The 24781-nt window shown below is 38.9% G+C and overlaps 2 protein-coding genes across 4 annotated transcripts in view; one reads left to right on the top strand and one right to left on the bottom strand.

Annotated features, from left to right (window-relative positions):
- The window catches only part of CRLF3 (cytokine receptor like factor 3), a 30238-nt gene extending 13049 nt beyond the window's left edge, over positions 1–17189 (top strand). For both annotated transcript variants that reach the window (XM_007423493.4, XM_088138213.1), the window contains exons 3-8: positions 1606–1693; positions 4134–4311; positions 5465–5687; positions 6653–6785; positions 12770–12882; positions 13922–17189. In XM_007423493.4, coding sequence (XP_007423555.1) covers positions 1606–1693; positions 4134–4311; positions 5465–5687; positions 6653–6785; positions 12770–12882; positions 13922–14175 — 989 coding nt within the window. In that variant the 3' untranslated portion in view covers positions 14176–17189. The remainder of the gene's footprint in view (positions 1–1605; positions 1694–4133; positions 4312–5464; positions 5688–6652; positions 6786–12769; positions 12883–13921) is intronic.
- A 3033-nt stretch (positions 17190–20222) lies between these two features.
- Positions 20223–24781, bottom strand: part of SUZ12 (SUZ12 polycomb repressive complex 2 subunit) — a 31570-nt gene continuing 27011 nt past the window's right edge. Inside the window, exons 11-15 of one of the 2 annotated variants that reach the window (XM_025163585.2) lie at positions 24448–24591; positions 23981–24138; positions 23484–23682; positions 22761–22840; positions 20223–22463 (exon numbers count right to left, since the gene is read on the bottom strand). In XM_025163585.2, the coding sequence (XP_025019353.1) occupies positions 22115–22463; positions 22761–22840; positions 23484–23682; positions 23981–24138; positions 24448–24591 (930 nt within the window). In that variant the 3' untranslated portion in view covers positions 20223–22114. The remainder of the gene's footprint in view (positions 22464–22760; positions 22841–23483; positions 23683–23980; positions 24139–24447; positions 24592–24781) is intronic. The other variant, XM_007423495.3, reaches the window with a different exon arrangement.

Raw genomic sequence — 24781 nt, 5'->3', positions numbered from 1 at the left:
ATTGATTATCAGTGGTCTTGTATGTCTTCCATTTTCTAATTATTGCTCCCACAGTTGATTTCTTCACACCAAGCTGCTTGCCTATTGCAGATTCAGTCTTCCCAGCCTGGTGCAGGTCTACAATTTTGTTTCCGGTGTCCTTCGACAGCTCTTTGGTCTTGGCCATAGTGGAGTTTGGAGTGTGACTGTTTGAGGTTGTGGACAGGTGTCTTTTATACTGATAACAAGGTCAAACAGGTGCCATTACTACAGGTAATGAGTGGAGGACAGAGGAGCCTCTTAAAGAAGTAGTTACAGGTCTGTGAGAGCCAGACATCTTGCTTGTTTGTAGGTGACCAAATACTTATTTTCCACCATGATTTGCAAATAAATTCTTTAAAAATCAGACAATGTGATTTTCTGGATTTTTTCCCCCATTTTGTCTCTCATAGTTGAGGTATACCTATGATGAAAATTACAGGCCTCTCTCATCTTTTTAAGTGGGAGAACTTGCACAATTGGTGGCTGACTAAATACTTTTTTGCCCTACTGTACATACATCAGAGGCTAACCTTTCTTCTCCTTTTATATAGATTTGTCAGTGTATGTGTGACTACAGTTGAATTGTCACAGTTTTGTTTAAAAGGCCGCACTCAGAACAAGAAGGGTTTTTTTTTTTTTGCTTTCAAAGGTAGGCATTTCCTCTTTCTTTCACAATATAATCCAGACAATCAAGCAGCCTTTAATTAACTATAGTTCTCATTTTAACTCAGCTAAGGAAACCATGGATATCAACTTTGGGACAAACCAGTATATCAGATCAATAATTTGAAGTTAATTTACTGGTTTTCTTTTTTCCAAGCTAGTAGCCATCATTTCTCCATTTGAATGAAGCGGAAAATTCCTGATTTAATTCTGATTCCAGTGGAGAATGTGCATGCATTTATTTTTTGTCTCATTATGCCAAGATATCATTGTAACGTACCCTGTATTCTTCCTCATTCTCCAATCCTCCTGAATTGTTTGGAAAATGGTGGTGGAAGATAGAAGGAAATAATGAAGAAGTTGCTGATAAGCCTCTGGCTTTTGAATGTTGAGCAGCAGCTTCCTAAGCTTGATAGTTTAGCAGATGGACATGAAAATTGTGGATTGCCTCTCAGCCTGCTTCTCAACCTTAATATGCAAGGCAGAGGACATCAGAAGACACTGGCATGTTCTTCCTTTTCCTTCCCTTCAGCTACATCAAGCAGTGTAGAGAGAGATGTAGGGGTAAAACATTGACACAGGTTCTGTAGGGGGGAAGAAGTTGGTAACCACATGTATGAGCCCATTGAGTCACAGAATTGTATACTTTGTTCACTGGCCCTTACTTCTGCAACCTTCCAACAGAGTTCTCCAAATGCCCTAAAAAGCCAACTGCCAGTAAAGCCCACTGGGGTGAGAGTTTATCTGATGATCTCTAGCATTTGGACCTCAGAGGTTGTTAATGTATCTGTAAGTAAACACTTTGGACAAATGTCTGCAGAGAAGAAGTGAATGTCACAGTAGCCTGTGGATCCGTTGTCCTTTGCTGTGATGCTGTGGACTCCCTTCTTAGTAGGAATCCCTTTTTCTGTTGCATTACAGGTGAAAGTGCCATCTGTGGGGTTACAGGGGAGAACAGTGACAAGCTATGCAGTTTTACAAAAAAGGCTTTGCACATTCAGCTGGACAGGTAAGAGCCACAGATTGGCATTGGATTTTCACAATCAGTGGCTGACTGAAGTGCCCTTGTATTATAGAGGCTCATTTTCTACTTAGGGTAGTTTATGTGAATGACACAGAACTTCTGTTTGTAAGGTACAGTTTAGACTACTTGATCTACTCATGTAGCAGGACTGATGCTTATAACAGCAACTTCTAACCTTCAGATGGCATCATTTGACAAATATTCATGGGATCGTTGACATATAGTACTGTGCAAAAGTTTTAGGCAGGTGTGAAAAAATGCTGTAACGTAAGAATGCTTTCAAAAATATATATTGTAATTGTTTATGTTATCAATTTACAAAATGCAAAGTGAGTGAACAGAAGAAAAACCCAAATCAAGTAAGTATTTGGTGTGACCACCCTTTGCCTTCAAAACAGCATCAGTTCTTCTAGGTACACTTGCACACAGTTTTTGAAGAAACTCGGCAGGTAGGTTGTTCCAAACATCTTGGAGGACTAACCACAGATCTCCTGTGGATATAGGCTGCCTCAGATCCTTCTGCCTCTTCATGTAATCCCAGACAGACTCGGTGATGTTGAGATCAGGGCTCTGTGGAGGCTAAACCATCACTTCCAGGACTCCTTGTTCTTCTTTATTCTGAAGATAGTTCTTAACGACATTGGCTGTATGTTTGGGGTCATTGTCCTGCTGCAGAATAAATTTGGGGCCAATCACACACCTCCCTGATGGTATGGCATGATGGATAAGTATCTGCCTGTATTTCTCAGCATTGACGACGCAATTGATCCTGACCAAATCTCCAACTCCATTTGTAGAAATGCAGCCCCAAACTTGCAAGGAACCTCCACCATGCTCCACTGTTGCCTGCAGACACTCATTATTGTACCGCTCCCCAGCCCTTCAGCGAACAAACTGCCTCCTGCTACAGCCAAATATTTCAAATTTTGACTCATCAGTCCAGAGCACCTGCTGCCATTTTTCTGCACCCCAGTTCCTATGTTTTTGTGCATAGTTGAGTCACTTAGCCTTGTTTCCACATTGGAGGTATGACTTTTTGGCCGCAATTCTTCCATGAAGACCACTTCTGGCCAGACTTCTCCGAACAGTAGATGGGTGTACCTGGGTCCCACAGGTTTCCACCAGTTCTGTGCTGATGGCACTGCTGGACATCTTCCAATGTTGAAGGGAAGTAAGCATGATGCGTCTTTCATCTGCTGCATTAAGTTTCCTTGGCCGACCATTGTGTCTATGGTCGTCAACATTGCCCGTTTCTTTGTGCTTCTTTAAAAGAGCTTGAACAGCACATCTTGAAAGTCCAGTCTGCTTTGAAATTTTTGCCTGGGAGAGACCTTGCTGATATAGTCTAACTACCTTGTGTCTTGTTGCTGTGCTCAGCCTTGCCATGGTGGATGACCTGTGACATGAAACTGTCTTTTACAACCTCACCTTAGTAGCAGAGTTTGGCTGTTCCTCACCTAGTTTTAAGCCTCCTACATAGCTGTTTCTGTTTCAGTTAATGATTGTGTTTCAACCTACATATGAAATTGATGATCATTAGCACCTGCTTGGTATAATGGTTAATCATACCCCTGATTCTAATCCTACAAGATCCCTGACTTTGTATAAGTGTACAAAGTGTGCAGGTGTAAGAATTGATGCTGGTTTGAAGCCAAAGGGTAGTCACACCAAATATTGATTTGATTTAGATTTCTATTCTGTTCACTCACTTTGCATTTTGTAAATTGATAAACATAAACATTTTTGAAAGTATTCTTATACAGTATTTTTTCACACCTGCCTAAAACTTTTGCACAGTACTGTACATTGAAAAACTTTCCTTTCAAAAGAGTGACTAAGTAAACTACTCTTCAGCGACATGCAGAACCATTCTAATGGGAAGTCGGAGCACCCCAAAAATCTCAAAGTTATTATAATAATAAATAGCAAAGCAGAAGAGAACATAGTAGTATTTGATACTCTGAAAATTATTATTTTAAGGGAGAAAATTGTCCCCACAGTGGGCAGATGTTAGTTAAACCAGCCCAATGAATTTTCTGAATATTTCCTTGGCCAGAAACTTAACTGATCCAGAGTTTCTTTCATTCCATCTTCACCACGTTTCCCATCTGGGAAGCACCAGATGCAGAGCTATAGGTAGAGAGGAGGTGAAGCTAGAGCCCTGCCTCCAATCTTATGGAGGTAGGGTTGATGAACAGAAATCCATAGCCTAACATTTTACACCTGTTTTGATATGCTTCTCTTTATGATCAAAATAAAGAAGTAGTAAGATATGGAGTGGAGTAGCTAGAGAAATTAATGCATTTTTTTAAAAAAATCCATCTCTAAACAAATGAAGAGTTCCAAACCCTTGCTAACATTGTTAAAGGATCTGAATGAAAAGAGCTCCTTATCTACTATGTACTGATAAGTTTCCTCTCTTTAGTTTACCTGAAGTGCCATTGCTGGTTGATGTGGCTTGCTTATCTGCTCAGTTGGATGACTCCTTTCTTACAATAATGAAAAGCTATATCTTCAGCCATGGAACAGTAGCATCTCGACCACCTATACAAATAGAAGAACTGATTGAGAAGCCTGGGGGTATCTTAGTACGGTGGTGCAAGGTGAGTTAACAGCATTTTCAGGATCAGATATTATATATGCCCTTTCTTTTGTGTTGCGCTTAACACAACAATCTGTTGGTGATTTTGTGATGGGTAAACTACTACTAAAGTTCTGCTGGGCAAAAACACATTACGAGGAAGAGATTTGGGATGCTTCCCATCACGTGAAAGTCTCTTTCTTGAGAGTAGAGTGCAGACAGTGGCTATTGCTACTAATAGTGGTTATTATGGGGCTTATTCATTTATATTTGAGATAGCCTTCTTATTAAATTGTAACTACCGTATTTTTCCGACTATAAGACGATACTTTTTTCTAAAATCCTTACCCTAAAAATTGAAGGGCGTCTTATTCAAGGAAGCCAGCCAAGGAGAGAACCACGCGGTTGCAAAACTGCCCATACTTTGTCTCTGCAGACAGGCTTCCTCCTATTGCTAGCCTCCAATCACGAGTGAAATAGCTTGTCTCCCAAACAGACTTCCTCCAATCACGAGCCTGATGTAACTGATGTCAGCTGATGCTGAACAAACCAATTAGAGGAAGGCTGTTTGCAGAGGCAAGCTATCGGCAGTTTCACTCGTGCTTGAATGTAATCAGTTATGCAAAAGAGCATGGAAATAGAGCTGCAGAGAGATGGTTTGGACCTCCTCCCACTGAGTGTATCAGGTAAATGTTAACTAATTACTAAATAAAAATGTGTTCTGCACTATCTTTAAAATATTGATTTCTTAATTTTGGGTTGGAAAAGTGGGGGATGTCTTGTACATGGGGGCATCTTATTGACGGAAAAATATGGTAATTTAATAGCTGTCTGATAACCTCCATACTGTGAAATAGATTCTGTGTGATTGTTCTTAATATTTGTGTCACTTTTCCAGATATAATGTTAGGACTATAATTCTCAGAATTCTAGCCATCAGGCCAGCACATCTGGATGGCAGAAGACGAACAGATGTTTTGTGTCTAACCACAAACCCCACAATAGTAATTTTGTAATTGTGTCCATTGTCCTTCCTGCCAATGCCCCGTGGGCGTCTTGTCCCAAAGTATTTGGGAGCTTTGAGCCTTTACATTTCAGAGAACAAGTTAGTTTAAAAAAGTGTTTAAAGAAGGAAGATTTAAGATACTGTGATAATGTAATTTATCTTTGCTTAGGTTGATGAGGACTTCATCCCACAAGACTACAGACTTCAGTATCGCAAGAGTACCGCTTGCCATTTTGAAGATGTGTATGTCGGTTCAGACACAGAGTTCATGGTGTTGCACATTGATCCCAATGTGGATTACCAGTTCAAGGTTTGTGCGCGGGGAGATGGCCGTCAGGAATGGAGCCCGTGGAGTGTTTCTCAGATTGGGCGTACCACATTAGTGCCTCATGGTATGCATTTCATAATCCATTGTTATTTTCTCTTTTATTCCGTAATAAAAATATTTCAGTCTTGTTCCATCTTCTTTCCTTGACCTGTAAATCTAGTCTGTTGTCTATCATGTTTTTGCTCGGTGTTATAGGTCTTCATACTCGGGTGCATTTGTTTGATGCTAGTGCCATTTATTACCCAAATATTTAGTTTTATGAAATATTTCTGTATTTTCAAATGCAAAAGAATATATGAAATAAATTAAATTGGTTTTTAAGTAAAATTGCAATTCTGAGTTTTCTTAAGGAAATGTAAGCTCATTGATCCTTGCAAGACTTGTCTCCTTGGTTCAGCCCATAGGTTTGTATGGGATTGGACTGTTTGTGAATTACATATGTGCATCCTTCTTTGTCTTTGTGCACTTTCCCATCTTGGAGTGTGTACAAAACATAAATAAAAAAGGAACTGAAGCACACATCTTCTCAAAAGGCAGGCTTGTGGTGTCATGTGTGATGGAATGGTGTTATGAAGGCCACGCTCAGGGAGATAAGCGTTTCCTTAGCCCCCAACAGGAGCGTGGGAAGTTTAAGAAGATGAGACTGGCACCACCCTAAGGAATTCACGGTGTTGTGGCTTGCTGGCTTGGGAACTTAGGTTCAGTCTGGAGAGATTTCTTCTTGAGGTGAAAGCTAATAAAAGCAACAGAACTGTATTTGCACTGTCTCATGGAGTTCTTTGGGCTGAACCTGACATCAATCTCTCCAGACTGAACCTAAGTTCCCAAGCCAGCAAGCCACAACACTGTGAATTCCATAGGGTGGTGCCAGTCTCATCTTCTTAAACTTCCCACGCTCCTGTTGGGGGCTAAGGAAACGCTTATCTCCCTGAGCGTGGCCTTCATAACACCATTCCATCACACATGTTATATTTTGTAGTTTGTCCAGATTAGGGGCATCTGCATTACTATTTGTTCTTGTTTCCCTAGAATGGACTCCTGGCATTGCGGGCTACAGCTTGAGCAGCCGAAGAAACATAGCCCTTCGAAACGATTCACAAGCGGGTGGGGTGCTGTATTCCAAGGCTCCAACTTACTGTTGTGGTCAGACGCTGACATTCCGGTAAGGAAAGATGGATAAATCACATGGTTGTATTTTTCCAATAGGATTTGATGGCATCGATCTCTTCCTTTGCTGAGATAGAGCTGTGTTCTGGTTATCCAGTGTTTACTCATTGGGTATCTCTCTGTGTGTCTATATGTGGAGCATTGGCATTGCTGAACACCCACTGAAGCTACACCTTAGTAAGGGGGCCCTGGCCTTGCAACTCATGGCTATTTTGCTCTTTATGCATGTCTTTTCCAGTTGGGTGAACAATGATGGGATCAACAAGAAAAATCAGTAAACTTTATTTGCCTTGTCCTCTCCATTGGACAGTCACGTGGACTGGTCCCAGAGGTGGAAGGCAAGCAAATGGGCTTGAGTGACAAGGAGATGTCTGTTGAGTCCATCTTGTGCAGTGGCCCTCCAAAATCTGGAGGTAGTAATGCCATTACCAGCTCCAACTGTATTAATTTCATAAAATCTAAAAAGAGTGGTGTATATGCTGGTAGTAAACTTGTCCACTGAGTATATTTTATATGGGATTTGTATTTGGTTCAGAAACTTCAACTTGTTCTGAATAGTAGTGAGGTTGGCCTCTGTGTTCATCTGAAAGGAACATTTTATGGCAGTATTTAAATCCTGATCTTGGCTGCCAATTTGTTTCCAAGCAAGACATAAAATGCTGGTGATTATTTATTGAGTCCTAAACATCTTGGATCCAAGTTATTTAAGAGAAGGCTTACTTGTATACAATTATGCTCATCATTTATTAAGGACAGCACAATTCAGTTGCTGTTGGTTTCCCACGCAATAAACCAGGAGTAGAACTTACTAATAATCACTCCTGGGCTCTAGGATGTTTTCCCTCCAGAAATAGATGGTTTGCAACAGAATGTGGCCATCAAGATAACTAGAAGAACATATGTATTTGGTCAAGCTTTTGCATAGTGAAGTTTATAGTTTTTAGAATATATTTCTTTTTGCCTTTGGATTCCCTTGGTAGCTAACAGTCTGCTTTCATATAAATAAACAAGAGCCCTTTGGACAGCTGTCCCAGCTGTAGCTGTTTTTAAAACCCAGGGCAGTTTCAACAGTGGTGTGTGACAGAGCATGGGGTTGGTCTAAGAAAAAAGATTAGATGCATGCTAGGACTAAACAATCTCTTTGCATATATGTTCTCCATATGTTTTGCCTCCCACATGCAATTAAGTGGTATGAGAGAGGGAAGAGTAGCAGCAAGAGAGCTTACACAGAAAGAAAGGTTGCTGACTTGTTGCCTTAAAACTGAAAAATGGGGGTCCATGTAAGGTGTCCCACTCTTTGTTATTATCAGCATTGTTTCGAATGTTGGTTATAAAGGCCTAGTGCAGCATGAGTTGAAATATTTCTCCCACCCCACCTTCTATTATTTGGGGTTTCTTAATTCAAAGATACAGTAAAGCTTTTGGCCCCCAGTTGGTCCAGTTGGTCCTTAACTAATGTTTTTTATTTTTCACCCGGAGAAACCTTCCCCCTCTTCTCAAGCTGTTAAAAAGGTTGCAGCCCCATTTCTAGCCAGGGTTTACCTCCTGCCCCTTTAATCCAAGCTCTGGCTAAGCTTAGGCAGGCTTTCTTCAGCAGAGCCTCCCTTTGGGAGAAAGATACTCAGCATGCTTTTGTTTTCAGCATGAAGCTTTCTCACTGGGCATCTTGGCAGGACTACTTTCACTCAAGGCCGTGCTATTTTGGCTAGGAAGCTCTGGTGTAAATGCCCTGGTGCCTGTTGTCCTGGGCAAGGGAAGAAACTCTGCACTCTCCTACCTTCTGTTACTAAGTGGGCAGAAAGAGGACAGCCCCCCGTTATCTCTTGTCTCTCTCTCTCTCTCCCCCCCTCCTCTAAGAGGTATGCCTGGCTCCCTTTCTTTTTGATTACCTGGGTGTTAGCACTGCTCCTGTGCATAGTCTGTGATCGAAGGACCTCTGACTTGCATCCCTCAACTTGCATTTGAATACTGCAGCTTTTCCCATCAGATGTCCTATTCTCATAGGCATTTCCCATGTTGCTGGTACTGCTTGAAAGTATCTGAGTCCCTCCATCCGGGGCAGATAAAAACCAGTGGCTTTTTCAAGCTTACTTTAAAAACCTACTTGATGTCTTGATTGAATTTGTTGTTTTTTTCCCCCTTAAAACTCACCTGCAAAATCCTGAATGTCTCATCTAAAAATGCAGTAAAGCTTTCTTTCTTTGGAGAAAGTGACATGGCTTTCTGAATCATGTTTCTAAATTTGCTTCCTAATCATCCAAAGCAGAATGGGAAACCAGTGCATTTCCAGCTTTTGCCAAATTACAAGTCTAGCGGACCAGTCAGTGTATGTCAGTCGTGAGGGGCTGGGAGTCCAGCAGCATCTGGAGGGCTACCAGTTACTCCTTCATGATCGAGGGATTGGACTTTTCTACTGTTGGGGAGCCTTTATTCACTTCAAAGCAAAACATTCCCAGTTCAGTAGTGAAGCGTGTCTCCTGTTTTACTGTGGAAGAAAAATATGTTTCCGCTACTGGACCCTTAGGTTTAGGCAGTTTAGAAAGCCAGATTGTCAGAAGCTGACCCATCCTTTGGTCTTATATGTAGGCTTTCTCTGTTACTTGGCTTTGTGCTCCCCCCTCCCTCATCTTTGTTTTCCAGCAAAGAGTAATTTCTGTCCTTGAATTCTCTGGGTCTCCTTGGCTAGACTTTTTCCTCCTCCTCCTCCTCCTCCTCCTCCTCCTCCTCCTCCTCCTCCTCCTCCTCCTCCCTGTGGACTTGATGCTCTTTCTCCTCAAGGGCTACTTTGCTCTTCTTTTGTGCTAGGACTGACAGGATGTGTGCGTGAAGGAAGTGGGAAGCTGTAGGCTTTGCTGAACTGCAGGGGAACAATGAGCTTGATGCTCTACTTGCCGCAGGACTGAAGTAGGAAAATGCCTAGGGAATCCAACAGGGTCATATTTCATTTCAAAATTGGAAAAAAATATCAAAGGGGATGCAAGAGAGGTTTTGTTGGAATGTTAAGCATATTGCAGGGATAGAGGCTGACAGTTCGCTCTGCTTGTGGGCCTCTTTGGAAGAGAATGATCAATGAGTTGAACCTCCCTTGTAATGATATAATTGTTCTCTGAAACTGGAAAATACTTTAAACTGCCCTCCTCCCAACCTGACTGCCTAAGGTTTTGTCTTTGAAAGCTTGTGTTGGAATTAGTTAATCAGAAGGGTTGTGTTTAGCTATTGGGCTTACTAGCACTGGATTATTTGGCTTTGATTGGTTTCTGTACTTTGTTTCTGCAAGATGTCGGCAAGCTTTTCTGGATAGTCGTGTGTGTGTGTGTGTGTGTGTATAAAACAGATTTTACTTGATTTTTTGAAGTATATCATGGATATAAATGCAGATTCCCAAAAAGAGATGCACAAGCTTTATGCAATGTGCCTTGATATTTATTATTGGAATCTCCTCTTTTGATAGTTCACAAATAATTTGAAAATAATTCTAAACCTTGAAAAGAAGAGGAATGTTCTGTAGCACAGTTCAGTAAATAAGCAAAATGATGAAGCAACTTGTAACTGCTTTGACATTTCAACATGCGGTAGGCAAATAAATGTTTTAAAATGTACTCGATCAGTATAGTAGGAGTTGGCATTTTAGTGTCTTCATGCCGCCCCAGGAAAGGCTGTGATAGTCCTCACCTGCATAACTGGGCAGCATTCAAGAGAAGATCTCGATCTATAGGCCAGTTGATATGGGAACTGGCAGTCCCAGCCTACGTTTATTGCTCAAAATCACTCTTGTGTAGAGTGTCCCATCCTGTATTTCAGAGGGAGTGCATTCAGTCATGGTTCAGCAATGCTTGTGTGGGGCTCCCTCTGAATGCTATAGGCTGCAAGAGTTGTTGGGAGTCAGGTGGTATATAACTTCAACAAATAAATACATTTATACATACAGTATGTGGTTTGCTTTTAGATTGCTGTTTTATCCAAGGTTTGTGCTTTATTGTAAACTAGTACAACATTTTATTTTGAGCTTCTTTATCTGCAAGACATTGCTGTATCAGAGCATAAGTTAATCCATATAACAAAATGGAATTTCCATGAACTATAGTAGTACATCTAATAAAGATGCCGGGGTCACAGTTGGTAACCATTAGTTTCATGCTCTGCTTGGATACCTCCCAGAGACATCTAATCAGCTCCTTTTGGACATAAAAAGCTAGCCTAGAGGTTGGTTCTCACAATGGAGTTCTTATGTTCTTACCAGCTAGAGTTGTAACAAGAAGTAAATGTAGCATCAAAGGGAAAATGTCAAGCGTAATGCAAAATTTCCACACGAAAATATATTGAAGTCCATAGTTAAAAGAGCTTAACTTAAAAACATTTTAAAAATGTATCAGCCATCAACTTATAATTAAGAATGAAACAGCTGGAGATTGTAAATCTCAGCTTTATTATTTTTTTTTACAAATAATCTAGTATGGATTGTTTCCAGATGTAAGAGATTTGGACTCCTCCTCCCTCCCCCATTTTGTAACATTAGCCTTCAGCTGAGTCTCTTCCTGAAGAAAGGGAAGACTGGCTGAAGTATTAGCAGGACAATATGGTTCCTGTTTTGAGGTCTACTCAAAATATAGTGGAAGAATTAACTCATTGCTGCCCACAACCTGTCCTCCTTAGAAACATGGGGATCTTTCCTATTTCTGAAATAATTGTGCTTACATTTCTTTATGCTGGGCACAGGTACTGTATCCTGTTTGTTTTAAGCACAAACTATTGTAAATGAGATTGCTTCTAAAATAAAGCTGCCCTTTTTCCTTGTACAAACAGATATAATGGCCAGAAGAAGCAGGCCACTTAAATGTTTGCTACCCTTAGGTTCTTGCCTCCTACAGGTCAGATAACTTTCCATTGTAACTTTTAAAAAGAGGGAATAAATTTTAGCTCTTGTCTTTTTTTCCATTTTTCCTTCCTTTCTTAGCTGGCAAGATTATCTCACGTTTTATGATTGCTGCTTAATATATCTCTGGGTTTCCTCAGAGTCATAACAATAGGTTCCAAATGGATTAAATGAAACTTGGAAGATCATTCTTCCTGTTTTCCCTTCGGTTAAGAATTTGTATAGTCTGAAGATCAGGCCATGACATCAACTTATTTGATTTCTACTCACATAGCAGATTTCTGCACAATAGGGTACTTCCGACTGCTGCCATTATTAATATAGCATCTGAACACATTAACTGGAGATTCTGATAATAAATGCTTATTTACTCACTAATGAAAATTACTGGGCTTGTTAAAAATATGAAAAAGTAGGACATCTGTTCATAAATAAATAAATGGAGGAGTGTTTGGTCTGAAGGTGGTACCCTGTAGAGAAAACAGAACTATCTTCCAAAGCAATGCTTTAAAGATAAATAATTAGTTCTTTTGAGAACAAGCTGTGGCATTTTATGACCGCAAACAGTTTACTAGCTAATGCTGGCAGACAGAATGTTACTTCTCCCACTATGATAGGGAGAAGTAGCTGTATGGCAAACTGCCATATAGTCGGTCAGACTGTTCATCTAGCATCTGGCATGGTTCTCCAACGTCACTGGCAGAGATTTTCATCATCACTTGCTATCGTATCATTTTAGCTAAAGATGCCACTGATCCAGTGATGGTCTTCCCACATGCAAAACATGTGGGTATTCGGTTTCCCCTGTCCTGGAAATTTTCCATCTTTAAGAAAGATGAATTGAGGCAAAATAAAACACTGACTACCTTATCTACTAGGGCAGCTTTCCCAAAGCTGGTAACTTTTAGGAGTGTTGTAAGTGTTGAAGACCAATATATATTGGGATTGTAGGATTTGGACTTCAGTATATGTGAGGAGTACCAGATGGGAGAGAGCTGAATTGCAGATTCCTAGACCATAACATTTAAAGAAGCGTGTATTAATCAAGTATGCGGTTTATATTAAAAATTTTAAATATAGCTGCCTTTTTTTCTTTCTCTTAACAGAATTGAAACAGTTGGCCAGCCAGACAGGAAAGACAGTATTGGAGTTTGTGTTGAACAGCAGAATGGCTACGATTCTTTGCAGCGGGATAAAGCTGTGTGCGTTAGCACCAATGGTGAGTTGTTCAGGGATCTGATTTGGCCCACCTTCTGCCCTCCTGCAATCTCTAATGTGTCCTCATGTATTGCCATTTTAAGAACTACATAGAATGACTATATTATGACACAGAGGAGTCCTAAATGGGTGATGAAAAATAATAAGTGTCGTTATTTCCCAAGGTTATCAGCAAAGGTGTACAGAAAAGCAGTAACTTGGGAAAGAGGCATGACAATACATGTGTGCCCATGTCCTAGCAGGCTTCTGCTTTTCAAAAGCTTGACTTGGGACTAGCGCAGGGGTGCCCAGCTGACCCCTTCAATACTTAACATCAAGTTTTCATTTGGCAGGGGGAAATTATAAATACATGAAGATGAATAAATCCTTAGTTTTATCTCATTAAGCTTCTGTTTGGAGAATGCAGTCCTTGACCCAAAAACAATTGGGCAACCCTTTATAACAGTAATGTTAAGATTTGCCATATCATTTGTAAATAAGAATTGTCCCCAAGTGATCCGAGAAAGTAACCTCCCCTCTTTTCTTGCTGCTATGATAGTAAATGAGTATCATGGGTGTGTGTGACGCTGTGTGGAATAGTGTGGGAGTTCTTACTATTTTGGGGCCAGTGGGCATAGTTGAAATTTTGAGAGCATGCTGTGGGCACTCTTACAAAATGGTTTTTCTTGGGAGGTTTAACCATTAATAACTGTTAGTATTTGCCAGAAGACCAACCCATAAGAATGTTCCCTACTATTATCTCTGGTTCTCTAGGATGATTTCCACCATTAACATTTGATTTTGGGGGGGGGGGATACGAAAGTCAAGAGACATACTTGGAAATAATGAAGTTGGAACAGCAGCTTTGTTTTGCAAGTACACCAACTTTCTGTCTTTAGATAAAAGAATATAATTTAATAACTCACGGTACCCATGAAGTGTGTTGCAGGTCATTACAGAATGTGAATTTAAAAAGCTCAGATATTACATGATTTCCATAGGAAATTGAAAAGTGTCTTATGTGACTATGCAGGCTCACTTGCCTTTCTTATCTATTTCAGGAGCTGTTTTTGTAAATGGGAAAGAGATGACAAACCAGTTGCCTGCTGTAACTTCAGGGTCAGCTGTAACATTTGACATGGAAACTGTGAATTTAGGCTCTTGCAATAATAATGGGGGGAACTTCAAACTCAGAGTGACAATTAGTTCCAACAACAGGGAAGTGGTCTTTGACTGGGTACTAGATCAATGCTGTTGTTCTCTGTATTTTGGATGCTCGTTCTCCTATCCTGGCTGGAAGGTTTTGGTGTTCTAACTCATAGACTGAGAAGTAGCAATTGTCTTTTGGTTGCATCATTCAAAGGGTTGGGACTCGAGTGACACAATTATTTGCTCATCCAGGCTGTTAAATCTGTGTGTCTTTGGTATACAGCTGTTAGTTCAGACAGGAGTGAGCTGCTTGATGCCACCTATCTATGAGATGAACATTACTTGAACTCTGTCCTCTCTACTGGATTCACCTAGAATACTTGTGAAACACTGAGTAACCTGAGAAATTTAAGGAAGCTTGTGTTTGCTATCAACATCACAAATTTTGAGTATCATTTTTAGAACAGCTCTCCCCATTTTGATGCTCTCCAGAGGTGCTGGACATCATCTTCCACAATCCCTAGTCAGTATAGCCAAAGTCCTTAGTGGAAGGGGGATCATAGGAGTTGTAGTCCACCTCTGGAGATCACCGAAGTGGGAGTGTTGTTTTTGGTGAAAAAGGTAGAGATGATTCTATTACTGTGGTCCTATCTATGTTTGGTTATGCTTACTAATTTTGCCTAGTGTTATTCTTTGGCTCAGGGTTAATGGACCAAAGTTGTATGTATGTTTTCCTGTTCATCAGAGTTCGGTACTGAAATGGTAACCTGTACCTCATCCTTCTCCTGCCAAAAGCTTTTTGTCTATTGGGCACTAAGACTTTTTGGCTTTTTCATTATCCTTTTCCTGCAGTGCCTTGCTATTTACTGCAGAAGAAATCTGAGCTGAAATGTATGTTTTGACAAGCAATTCCTATGTGCCTTAGTTTGAGGCTTTTGTTGAACAATATTGCACATGTGAAAGAGAAAATTTCATTTATGATCCAGTGCCACTGAATTTTGGCACTTAAGCAACATTTGTATGCTCCTCTGTGGTGCTTCCGAAACATTGCAGTGCTCCTATAGCTAGTGCCTTTTTAAAGAAGATATCATACAGTCCCAGGAAATATTTAGGGCACAAATGTTTTAGAATTTTTCTTAACACTTGTATGGAACCTAGAGTTTTGTGTAGCAAACAAAGTATCTTTACCAGACCTGTCTTTACCTAGACTTAAGTTCAAATAATTTTATAGATCCTGGGGCTAGACCAGCATGGTATGCAAATGAACTTGCAAACAAGGAGGTACCATATCGAAAAGAGTGCATTATAGAGGCATCTTATCATGCATTTTAGAATTTTGTTGACATAATCAGAGTTAGCAAATGAGCCAGGAAGTAACAACTGTAGCATACATGCAGAGCCTCTGCAGTTAATTACCGGTTTGCCCTCCTGGCTTGGGCAAGTCCAGTCCCTCTTTTTGAGTGGTTTTCAATGGGAACTCCTTTTTATTAATAAATTGCCTGCATGCCCATTTCCAAAAATGGGGAACCCAGACTTGGCAGCTGTTTTCTTGCAGTAGGGACATCCCATTAAATAAGATTTGTAACCAGTTTTTGGCTTAAACTGTAGGTCTTCCACCTCAGGCACAGAGGCTTTTGCTGCAGGACTTAGCTGCCATATCCTGTCTGGCAAATAAGCAAAGAAAGAAGCTGCTGATAAAAAAAGGGCAAAATTCCTCCTTTCCCTTCTTATACAGTCATGTTGCCAGCTAGGAGAACTGTAGTTTCAGCACTAAGTAAAAGTTTTCACCTGGTATTAAAATCTCCTAATTGGTAGTAGGTATTTTGGTTCAGGAATATGTAACTGAGCCTAATCTTGTGATCTACTACAATCTGATGTTTTCCAGATATATTTGACTTCATTTCCTGTTGGTTATGCTGGCTCAGAATTATAGGATTGAAGTTCCAACACATCTGGAGGCAGTAATTTGGGGAAGGCTAGTTGAATACTTCTGTGGAGCAGAACCTAAAGAGTAATGGTTAATGCTAAGGTCCACCCCCTCTGCTCATCTCAAAGTGTCCTGTAAGAAGCTGGGATTTAAAGATTTCTTGAGCCATATAGAATCATTTCTCCACCCCAGTTTAAAATCAAGCCATACCAAAAGTCTTCTCTTGCACTCAGATAAATCACCACCTTGCCTTATTTTTATGTGAATATAGACTGGGGAAAGGGTATTAATGTATTAATGTTCCTCTCTAAGAATGTCAAAAGCAAACCAGTTCATCCATACGCTTTTTATATCTCATTATTGATCTCTGTGAACCTGTATCTGAGCATAAAACAGTACTGGCTCATAAAAAGTAATGAGATAGACAGATCACCTTTAGCTTTGGGGTGTACATTCATTATATACTGGTAGGTTGGACCTTTGGCTGGAGGGTCTTCCTTCTTTCTAGAATGCTGCACATAAATCAGGACTTACAAAGATACTCTTGCATGTGTGCGCTATTTCATCTCATTGAGGGATGGCCAGAGGACATTTGCAATCTCATATACACCATATAAAATGCCTTTAGTTTGTTCTAAAAAAAGTAATGTTTTACATCTGGTGACATCCAAACATTCTACTTTTAGTAGGCCAAAAAATGTAACTCAAACAGTTTAAAACAGCCGATGCTATCCAGATGTCTGGGTTGTACTTCTTATCCTTCCTTTGGATAGAGAAAGATCTTCATTTCTGAATCTACCACAGACCTCTATCCTGCATGAGGAAGGCACGTAGATACTGAGCTAAGGAATTTTTCCCATTTCTTACACTTTTGTAAAAGCTTTTTTGCTACAGCAATAGAAGTTTGTTTCCCTAGCAAAGGCTGACTCTCTGCAGCTGGAGATGGGAGAGAAAGAGGAAATGGTTTTATCTTTTTGAGAGGGTAAAGGCTTGTTTTTGAAAAAACAGCTATGAAACATAGGAAAGCTATTCAAAAGCTTACCTTGAAACTGTAAGTTCAAAAGGAAATGAATCAGTATTTTAGAGTCATAAGAATTCTAAAAACTTTTGATTCTTTATTTTGACAGTATTCATGTGAGGTGACAGTACTTGGAGCCAAAGTTAGCATGAAATTATGTTTTGTATGCACTTGTATGTATTTACCTCAAGATACTTTGTATCATGACTTTTTAATAAAGGTTGGTCTTTATTGAACCCTACCCAATAGTGGTGAAATCTTTTCTCTGTGATGTTCAGAGATATATTGGGAGATGAAGGTAAGCAGAAGATAAACAGTTGCTTAAAATTATCTGTAGGAAGCTGAGGCCAGTGTAATTTTTTTCAGAAAAGTTTGGCTTTTAAGTAGTTTAATGAGCGAAGAACTATTATTTTCAAAAGCCTACATTCCTTAAGTAGCGATGGTGTCCTGTTGTCCTCATATCCAGGAATTCTTAAATAGTTATATACATACCAAAGGTGAGACTCAAAAGTAGTAAGATGGGATACAAAGTAAATCAGTGAAGTTTTTCACATTTATCATAATCAGTAAACGTAGCAACAAAATGCTTAGAGAAATAAATATCCTCTTTGGAAAAAATGAGCTTTTTGTTTCTGTCATGGTAGGACCCAAATTCTTTGATAGTGACTGGTGGAACTTCAGGTATGGAAGATTAGGAACCATTGTTCAAAACTACTAGTCTTGCTTTGAGATATTGCTGACTGCAGCTGTGAGCTACATAGATATCTGCCATCCTCACTAAAAGTTTAAAAATAACAAAAAGTTCTAAATGTTCAGGATTATTTACTTTGTAATCCAAAGTTTAAATACCTAAGAGGTTGCCATTGGGAAGTAACTTAGCTCAGTTTTGAAAACATTATCTTTAGTATCAAAACAAGATACCAGAGTTGCAATATATAGGATAAGCCTTGAGGGCTTAGCAGTTTTATTCCCCAGAAACTTTGTGCTGAACATTGCATCAGCTCATGATGGAACATAGAGTTTAGTAAATGTATGAGCAGAGGTACATGTGTCTGCCAGCTTATATCTAACACAGGAAAATTATCCTTAGAAATATCTGAGGCTATCACCCTTTCTTAAATGAGTGGACATTATTTTACCTGAAGGGTTTCTCTTGATAGTCTGATTTGCTAAGACGGAAGGCAGACAACTTTTACGCAGGCAGGGACTGCATCTTTAAAACATCTGGCAACTTAGTGTTCCAGTGGATAGTGCAATGGCATGTTGGTGTTAAGATTTTATTGAAACACGTAACTTGTTCTGTTTTCCACCATGAAATGAAATATTCTGCCTCCTTTCTAGTTGTTTTGCTGCTGAATTTTGACTATGGTTTCAGGGGCTACAGGTCACCCACCATTATATTAAGATTACTTGATCTCCAGCCTTCTCTTCTTGGAGATTGTGAAGAAAGTGGTTGGTTGGCAGCTACAGAGAAACCTGCAGGACCTGTATGTCAGAATTCAGCCCAATTTGGTCACCCCAGTACTGTAGATGTTCTGTGGCAGGACCAGGACAGGAGAGTACTGGTCCTGTTGGACCACTTGGCAGTTTTTGATACCATAGTGTCTTTCTGGACCAGCTCTGAGGGTTGGGAGTGGGAGCACTGTTTTACACTGGCTCTTCCTCCTGAGGAAATGGTTTCAGACAGTGGTGGGGAAAGGGTGAGTCTGTGGGAGCTCTGTTATAGAACAGTATAGAGTCAGCCCTTTCCCTTCACTGCTTAATGTCTAAGTGAAACCACTTGGACCTTCCATTCCCAGTGAACTGGGGTGAAGTAACACCAATATTCAGATACCCAGTTATGTACCTCTGCTTCTGGCCAAGCATGTGATGCAGTGAAAGTCCTGGCAAGATGGAGTAGCTGTGGATTCAAAAGCCTTCTGAATCTGAAAATATTCTATCTTTAACTCCAGATGGAGAACACAGTCCCCTATATGGAGTTGGTTCATAATTTGAAGATTCTCCTGGACACATGGCTCCTGCTAGAACAGCAGATGGAGCAATGGCCAAGAGAGCCTTAGCATGATTATAATCTTGTGCACTAATTGCAACTATTCTGGATCAATAAGATTTGTATAGTCACTCATGCCCTTGTTACCTTGTGGCTCTACTACAGTAATTTACTCTTATGATCTGTTCTGTTAAAAATCCTGCCATGAATGGGATCCTTCCTGTAACCTGAGCATTTCTCAGATGCTCACAAAAATGACCATGATACATCTTGGTTGCGTCATTCAGCCTCCCATATATACTGAAGAACAAGAGGAACGTGTGCAAGATTTGAAGACGGGAAGAAATGGTTACCTTGGGTCTGAAGTGACTACTGCCCCATCTCAGCTTAGAAACTAAGTAGGGTAAGATGAGGACTTCACCTTCTTGTGCCAGGTGGCAGCACATTCTTAAGTCTTGGACATAATCTGTAAAGATTGGGTAAATGTGCAACTGAGGCTGAAAAATCATCTGTAATACCTGTGAGCAGACATGACTGCAATTAATTTTCAGCATGAACAACTTCAAGAAACAAGTAGGTAGCTAACTGCTGAAAGGGTACTATCCATATGTAGCTGAAGTTAAGCTAGGGAAGAAACATGAACAATTGAGGCTTTTACCCAGGCCATAAATAGGGAAGTTTTTAAGCAATTGCATTTTATGCCTTGAATTCAGCATAATACTAACAGCAGCTGAAATAAGCAGCTAGAACTGTTTCCTTAATTCCCATTAGAAAGAATTGCAATATTCTTGCAATTCTTGAAATTGCAATTTCAGAAAGGTTGCACTTACTGCCCTGGATGAGTTCTTGTAGATCAGAGGCAATGTATATAGAAGTTCTTTTTTACCATCTTAATTTTCCAAAATGTTTTTACCTGACGTTAACCTTGTGAAAAATAATTTTGCTTGAGTATTTATTGGATTGGCAAACAGGAAAAGAAAAAAATGTTACCAACCTGAATTTTGAGCATTTCTGGTCCCTTAATGGACAATCAGACTCTATGTCTGGGATACTATTGTTCTATCTTGATTACAATTACTTGTGACTGCAAGTCTTTCTTAAAAAAGAGAAAACACTGAAGTAGGCTTTTTTTTTTTTTTAAGTATTATACCCAGAATGCAGGCAGACAAAAGCTGTCCATTTCAAGTCTTATTACAGGTCACAATTAGTCCAACTGTAGACAAATACTGCATTTTTTTTTCATAACTAAATTTGCTGGTTCTGAATCCTCTTTGGGATGCATATGAAAAGATTCAACATGACACCTCGGCAGATTTTACATTATTGAACTTTATGTACAAAATCCAATTTCAAATAAACATTTAATGTAAAAACAAAAAGGTTCATTAAACAATTGTCTTTATCTACTGTACCATTCAAATGTTCATCCAGTTTACATGATTTCTTCAAAGTCTCGTTAAGGGTACATATAGAAAATCCATCTTTATTATAAATAGAAACAAAGGGATTCTCAGCTTTTATTATAAATGGACATGACATACGAAGTTTACTTGACAGAAGTAATTTCATTACTATTTTTGGGGGTCATCAACTTTTTGTGCAAAGAATGCTAGCCTCCTTTTAAGCATTGAGAGCGCGACTGCTTAAGTGACATAAGCAATAATTCTACAACTATGTCTCTCCTAAAATATTTCTTTACATATGTGCACAGCTTTAGCAAATTAAAGCCCAAGAGAAATGCTTGCCGGCTATTCAAAGGTGTAATTAGAGTTTGCTACAACTCAGAGCAGACAAAAGACATCTAATGAAAACTGTAGTCTCCCTCTTTCCTATTGACACAAATCTGTGACTAAGAACTTAATACTGGATGACAAATCACATCCACACCATTAGTTAAATAGTCTCACAGTTAAACACATCTTTAGGGACCAAAGTCAGTATTTACATTTTTTATAAAGTTTTGAAAATCCCCATTAGAAAGCTGCTCCCCCACCCATTCCAAAGCAAAAATCCAAAACAGGGAACTGCCTTCTTATGATGATGGAATGAAATAAAAACAAATGTAAATTGTATTTACATAATTGATCCTTTATAAATAAAGAATATGAAAAATGAACTATTTAAGAATTTTTTAAAAAATGAGGTGATGTCACTCAACCACAGTGCTTGCTGGAATAAACCCTTGGTGCTGATACTGTACCAGTAGTGAAGCTACTTTCCATTGGAAAAAAGAAAATCTGTAAACATATGCTTTAATGTGTTAACAGCAGTGCAAGACTGCACAAGACTATTTAGTTAGCATCTGTATTGAATGCAATACATCACAGAATACTTGCAAAAGAAGTGCAACACATTTTCTGGACCAATTTTACAGTGTATTTTCCCCTTAAAAGTAGCATCTAAAGGTCCCAGGTTAACTGTGCTTTGATTCTGCAATCTATATATATGCAAAAATAGGCAGAAATGCCCACCATAACCTGAAGGTGTTAAAGCAGCATATCAATATCATCATCATCATCATCATCATCATCCAACCCTAAACAGTTTGATCTCATACACCAGATGATATCAACAAATTCTTTTAGGCTACTGGCACAATTAATTTAGCATATCCCTGTGTTTGCAATAAGTAAAGCAATTTCCCCCCCAAATGGACATTATAGAAGTGCAGTATTACACTTGAATGTTTAAAAATGTATTTAAAAATTGCAGTCTCTAATTTCAAAGGATCAAATTAAACTTTAAATGATACATTATTTTCTACAAAAAAGTAAACAGAATTTTTAAGTACAAATTATAAACTGTTCCAATGTCTTCTCATTTTTAACTCCATGGTAGGAAAGTCAGCCATTACTGATGCAAAAATCTTTATATAAAAACTGGTTTACATATACTTAAGTTATGTAAATTCAGTACACCTCATAATTAAAATTTCCAAAAATTGTATTGCTCTTCATGCTCAAACTTTGAGTATTGTCATTACATCACTAGAACTGATATACATGTTGCACTTGCATAATTAACTCAATAGGAACCATATCAACACTTTCTGTGATGAAATCCTTTGTTTCCAGCAGTGCCTGTTAAAAATCTGTGTATCTTATTAAATTCCTTATAGAGTTCATGCATCTTAGAACGTCACTTAATTTTTGTCCAATGGTCTTTTCTCTTCAGATTTTCTGTTTTCTATTCTGTTTTGTCATGCAAGATGTATTATCAATCTCTGAAGACCGTTCCCTAGAATTAGCATCGCTACAGCCATTAGTTGCCCCCGTTTGTTCTTCCAAAAACTCCTCAGTTGTTGTGGCTGCAGTAGACTCTCCTTTTTCTAATTTCTGTTGCATTTCTCGGAGCTTAGTAACAGCTTTGTCTATTGACATAATGCTTATAAGATTAAAGTCGTGCATGCTGACCAGATGAAGCATAAAATTTCGACACAAGTTCTTCTTAATAATTTTGTGTCCATAATTTTCTACAAACAGCATACAGGCATGATTCATTTGATTGTCAGCAATAAATCTGTTAACATTAAAACATGAGACAAATTATTACTATTTATTTGGGCTCATAGTCATCCCTGAAAAAAACAATATTTAGATTTCTTGAAATTCTCACAGATGCAAGCTTTAATAGAATCTCGTTTAGAAATGCTGCTCTTGCCCATATTGCTACAATTTCCAACTGGACTTTTTAAAATTCCCAATACATTAAAATAAGGACAGCAAAATATTTAAGGTAAAAGGTCCTTGAATAATCTTTTCATCTATACTTCTATGTTATTCTCATCCATTGTTCGATTAAAAACAGATTACATACCCGTGCTTCATAACATGTAGATTCCATAATTTCATGACTTCTTTTTCTCCTTCATTAACATCAGAAAACTCTTCAATTTGCTGCAGTGAGACAACCATTAAAAGTTTGTTAAAGCAAAGAAAATGTTAGTGATTATAAGGACTGCACAACTCTTTGATTTCAAAGGCAAATAGGTGCTTCGAAGGGCAAGTGGGCATGCCTGTAGCATTTACAATTTCTTAAACCAAATGCATATTTTCCTGAGGTAATGGCAGGCAGCCACAAAATCACAGGAAAAGACAAAGCTGATTTGAAAGAGTAGCAGAGGTGCTATGTAAACATCCCACATGCACTGTACCTTTTAGCCTTCCATTCTGAAACATTTCAGCTGTATTAGTAATAACTCATCTCACCGATGCCAAAATTGCTCTGCATAGTTAGTACAAAACTAAAGTGCCAGTTGCGGGGGGGGGGGGGGATTTTGGAATGTGGAATAGGAGGAAGCTCCTATCTGTCAAATATGGAAATCTTGTGACCAGCATCCAACCTAAAAGTTAGAGGTTCTCTTCCCTATATTACATAATTAAATTCATGCAGAAGAAACATTCCAGAATCTGACAAGTTATAATTTCCTGTTCTGTACATCATCAACTTCCTTGCTATTTATCACATCAGCAATTGTACCAACCCATCTACAAATATTAATGGATTAAGAGAGGGTATCACGGTCTGCCCCAAAGTTACCGTTATAGTTTTCTCCCTTAGCCACTCAGGATCTTTTTCATCTTCACTATCAACTTCCATTTCTTGTGGGCGGAGAGGTAGGCAAGTATCACTGTGAAAGTATAATCGATTATGGCCACTGCTATACGTTCTTTGTTGTTCTACTTCTCCATCTTCAGATTCAAGAAATTCTGACATGCTGGCTTTTGTACGCTTTGGTCTGAAAAACAAAGTGTTAATGCTTTCAGCCAGGTACTTAAACATCTGAGCAGCACTGCAACCCTACAGAGACCACTTTAGGACGGAATGTAGCTGCAGCCCTCCAAACCTAGTTATTTCCTAGCAGCAATATATCCAGACTATCAACTATTATTATGAAGTTCATTTTAAAAAGCTAAGATATCAAAACAGTAAGATCTTATAATATCATGGTTATTTTCTGTAAATGTAATGAGAGCATCAGAGATTGTATATTTTAATTTATATACATTTGCAGACTAACCACGTTTTCTACTGACCTGCATACAAGGATGTGTGTTATTGGAGTTCGCTTGACTGGTCCATTACGACTGAAGGCAAACCCAGGCTGACGATGAATATCCTGAGGATTTCCTGCATAGGAGCCATCATAACACTCATTGATAGAAACATCTATCCTAGCACCTTTTGGATGATACTGCAATAAATAAAAGAATGAGTTTTCCAATCTTGCTGCATAAAAGATTCCAAACCAACTTTTAGCCACTATTTCTTCATTCTGAGTTACTGGGTACATTAAGAATGATGACAGGACTTAATGTGGATGCTCACTGTTGAGCTACTACTGCTAAGTCCCTGAAAGTATTATATTTGTTCACTTTACCTTTGGGCTTATCATAGAAATTTACAATGTAGCTTTCTATAATGGAATAGTCTTCCACTGAGACAATACCAGTGTAACACAAAATGTTATATCCAAAGAGATTTTACTAGAATGGATACTTACCACATAATTGAAAATAAACCGGCTGTGACAAAGCTTGAGATGTTTAAGTAAGCTGTAAAGCTTGCGACAGTTCAACGTGCACCATGGGCAATGCAAGTCATCTCTAGCTTCAGTCTGTTGCCTTGTGTTGTTATTATAAAGGAACTGATAAAAAGAGATTATGTTAATATAATGTGTATTTGTTTAGAAGAAAACCCTGTATTTCAACTGATATACTTTTTTTTCTAAATTGCATTTTATGAACCAGTGCATATTTCTTCTGATCAAGCACCTTAAATAAATAGCAAGGGACACCCACATTAGGCGGCACAAGAGTTTTCTAAGGTGACACCAA

Source organism: Python bivittatus, unplaced genomic scaffold, assembly GCF_059951505.1.
Source record: "Python bivittatus isolate LINGU-HERP-01145 unplaced genomic scaffold, Pbiv_v1 ctg000220_np1212, whole genome shotgun sequence".
Lineage (NCBI taxonomy): Eukaryota > Metazoa > Chordata > Lepidosauria > Squamata > Pythonidae > Python > Python bivittatus.
This window is presented reverse-complemented; position numbering and strand designations above follow the sequence as displayed.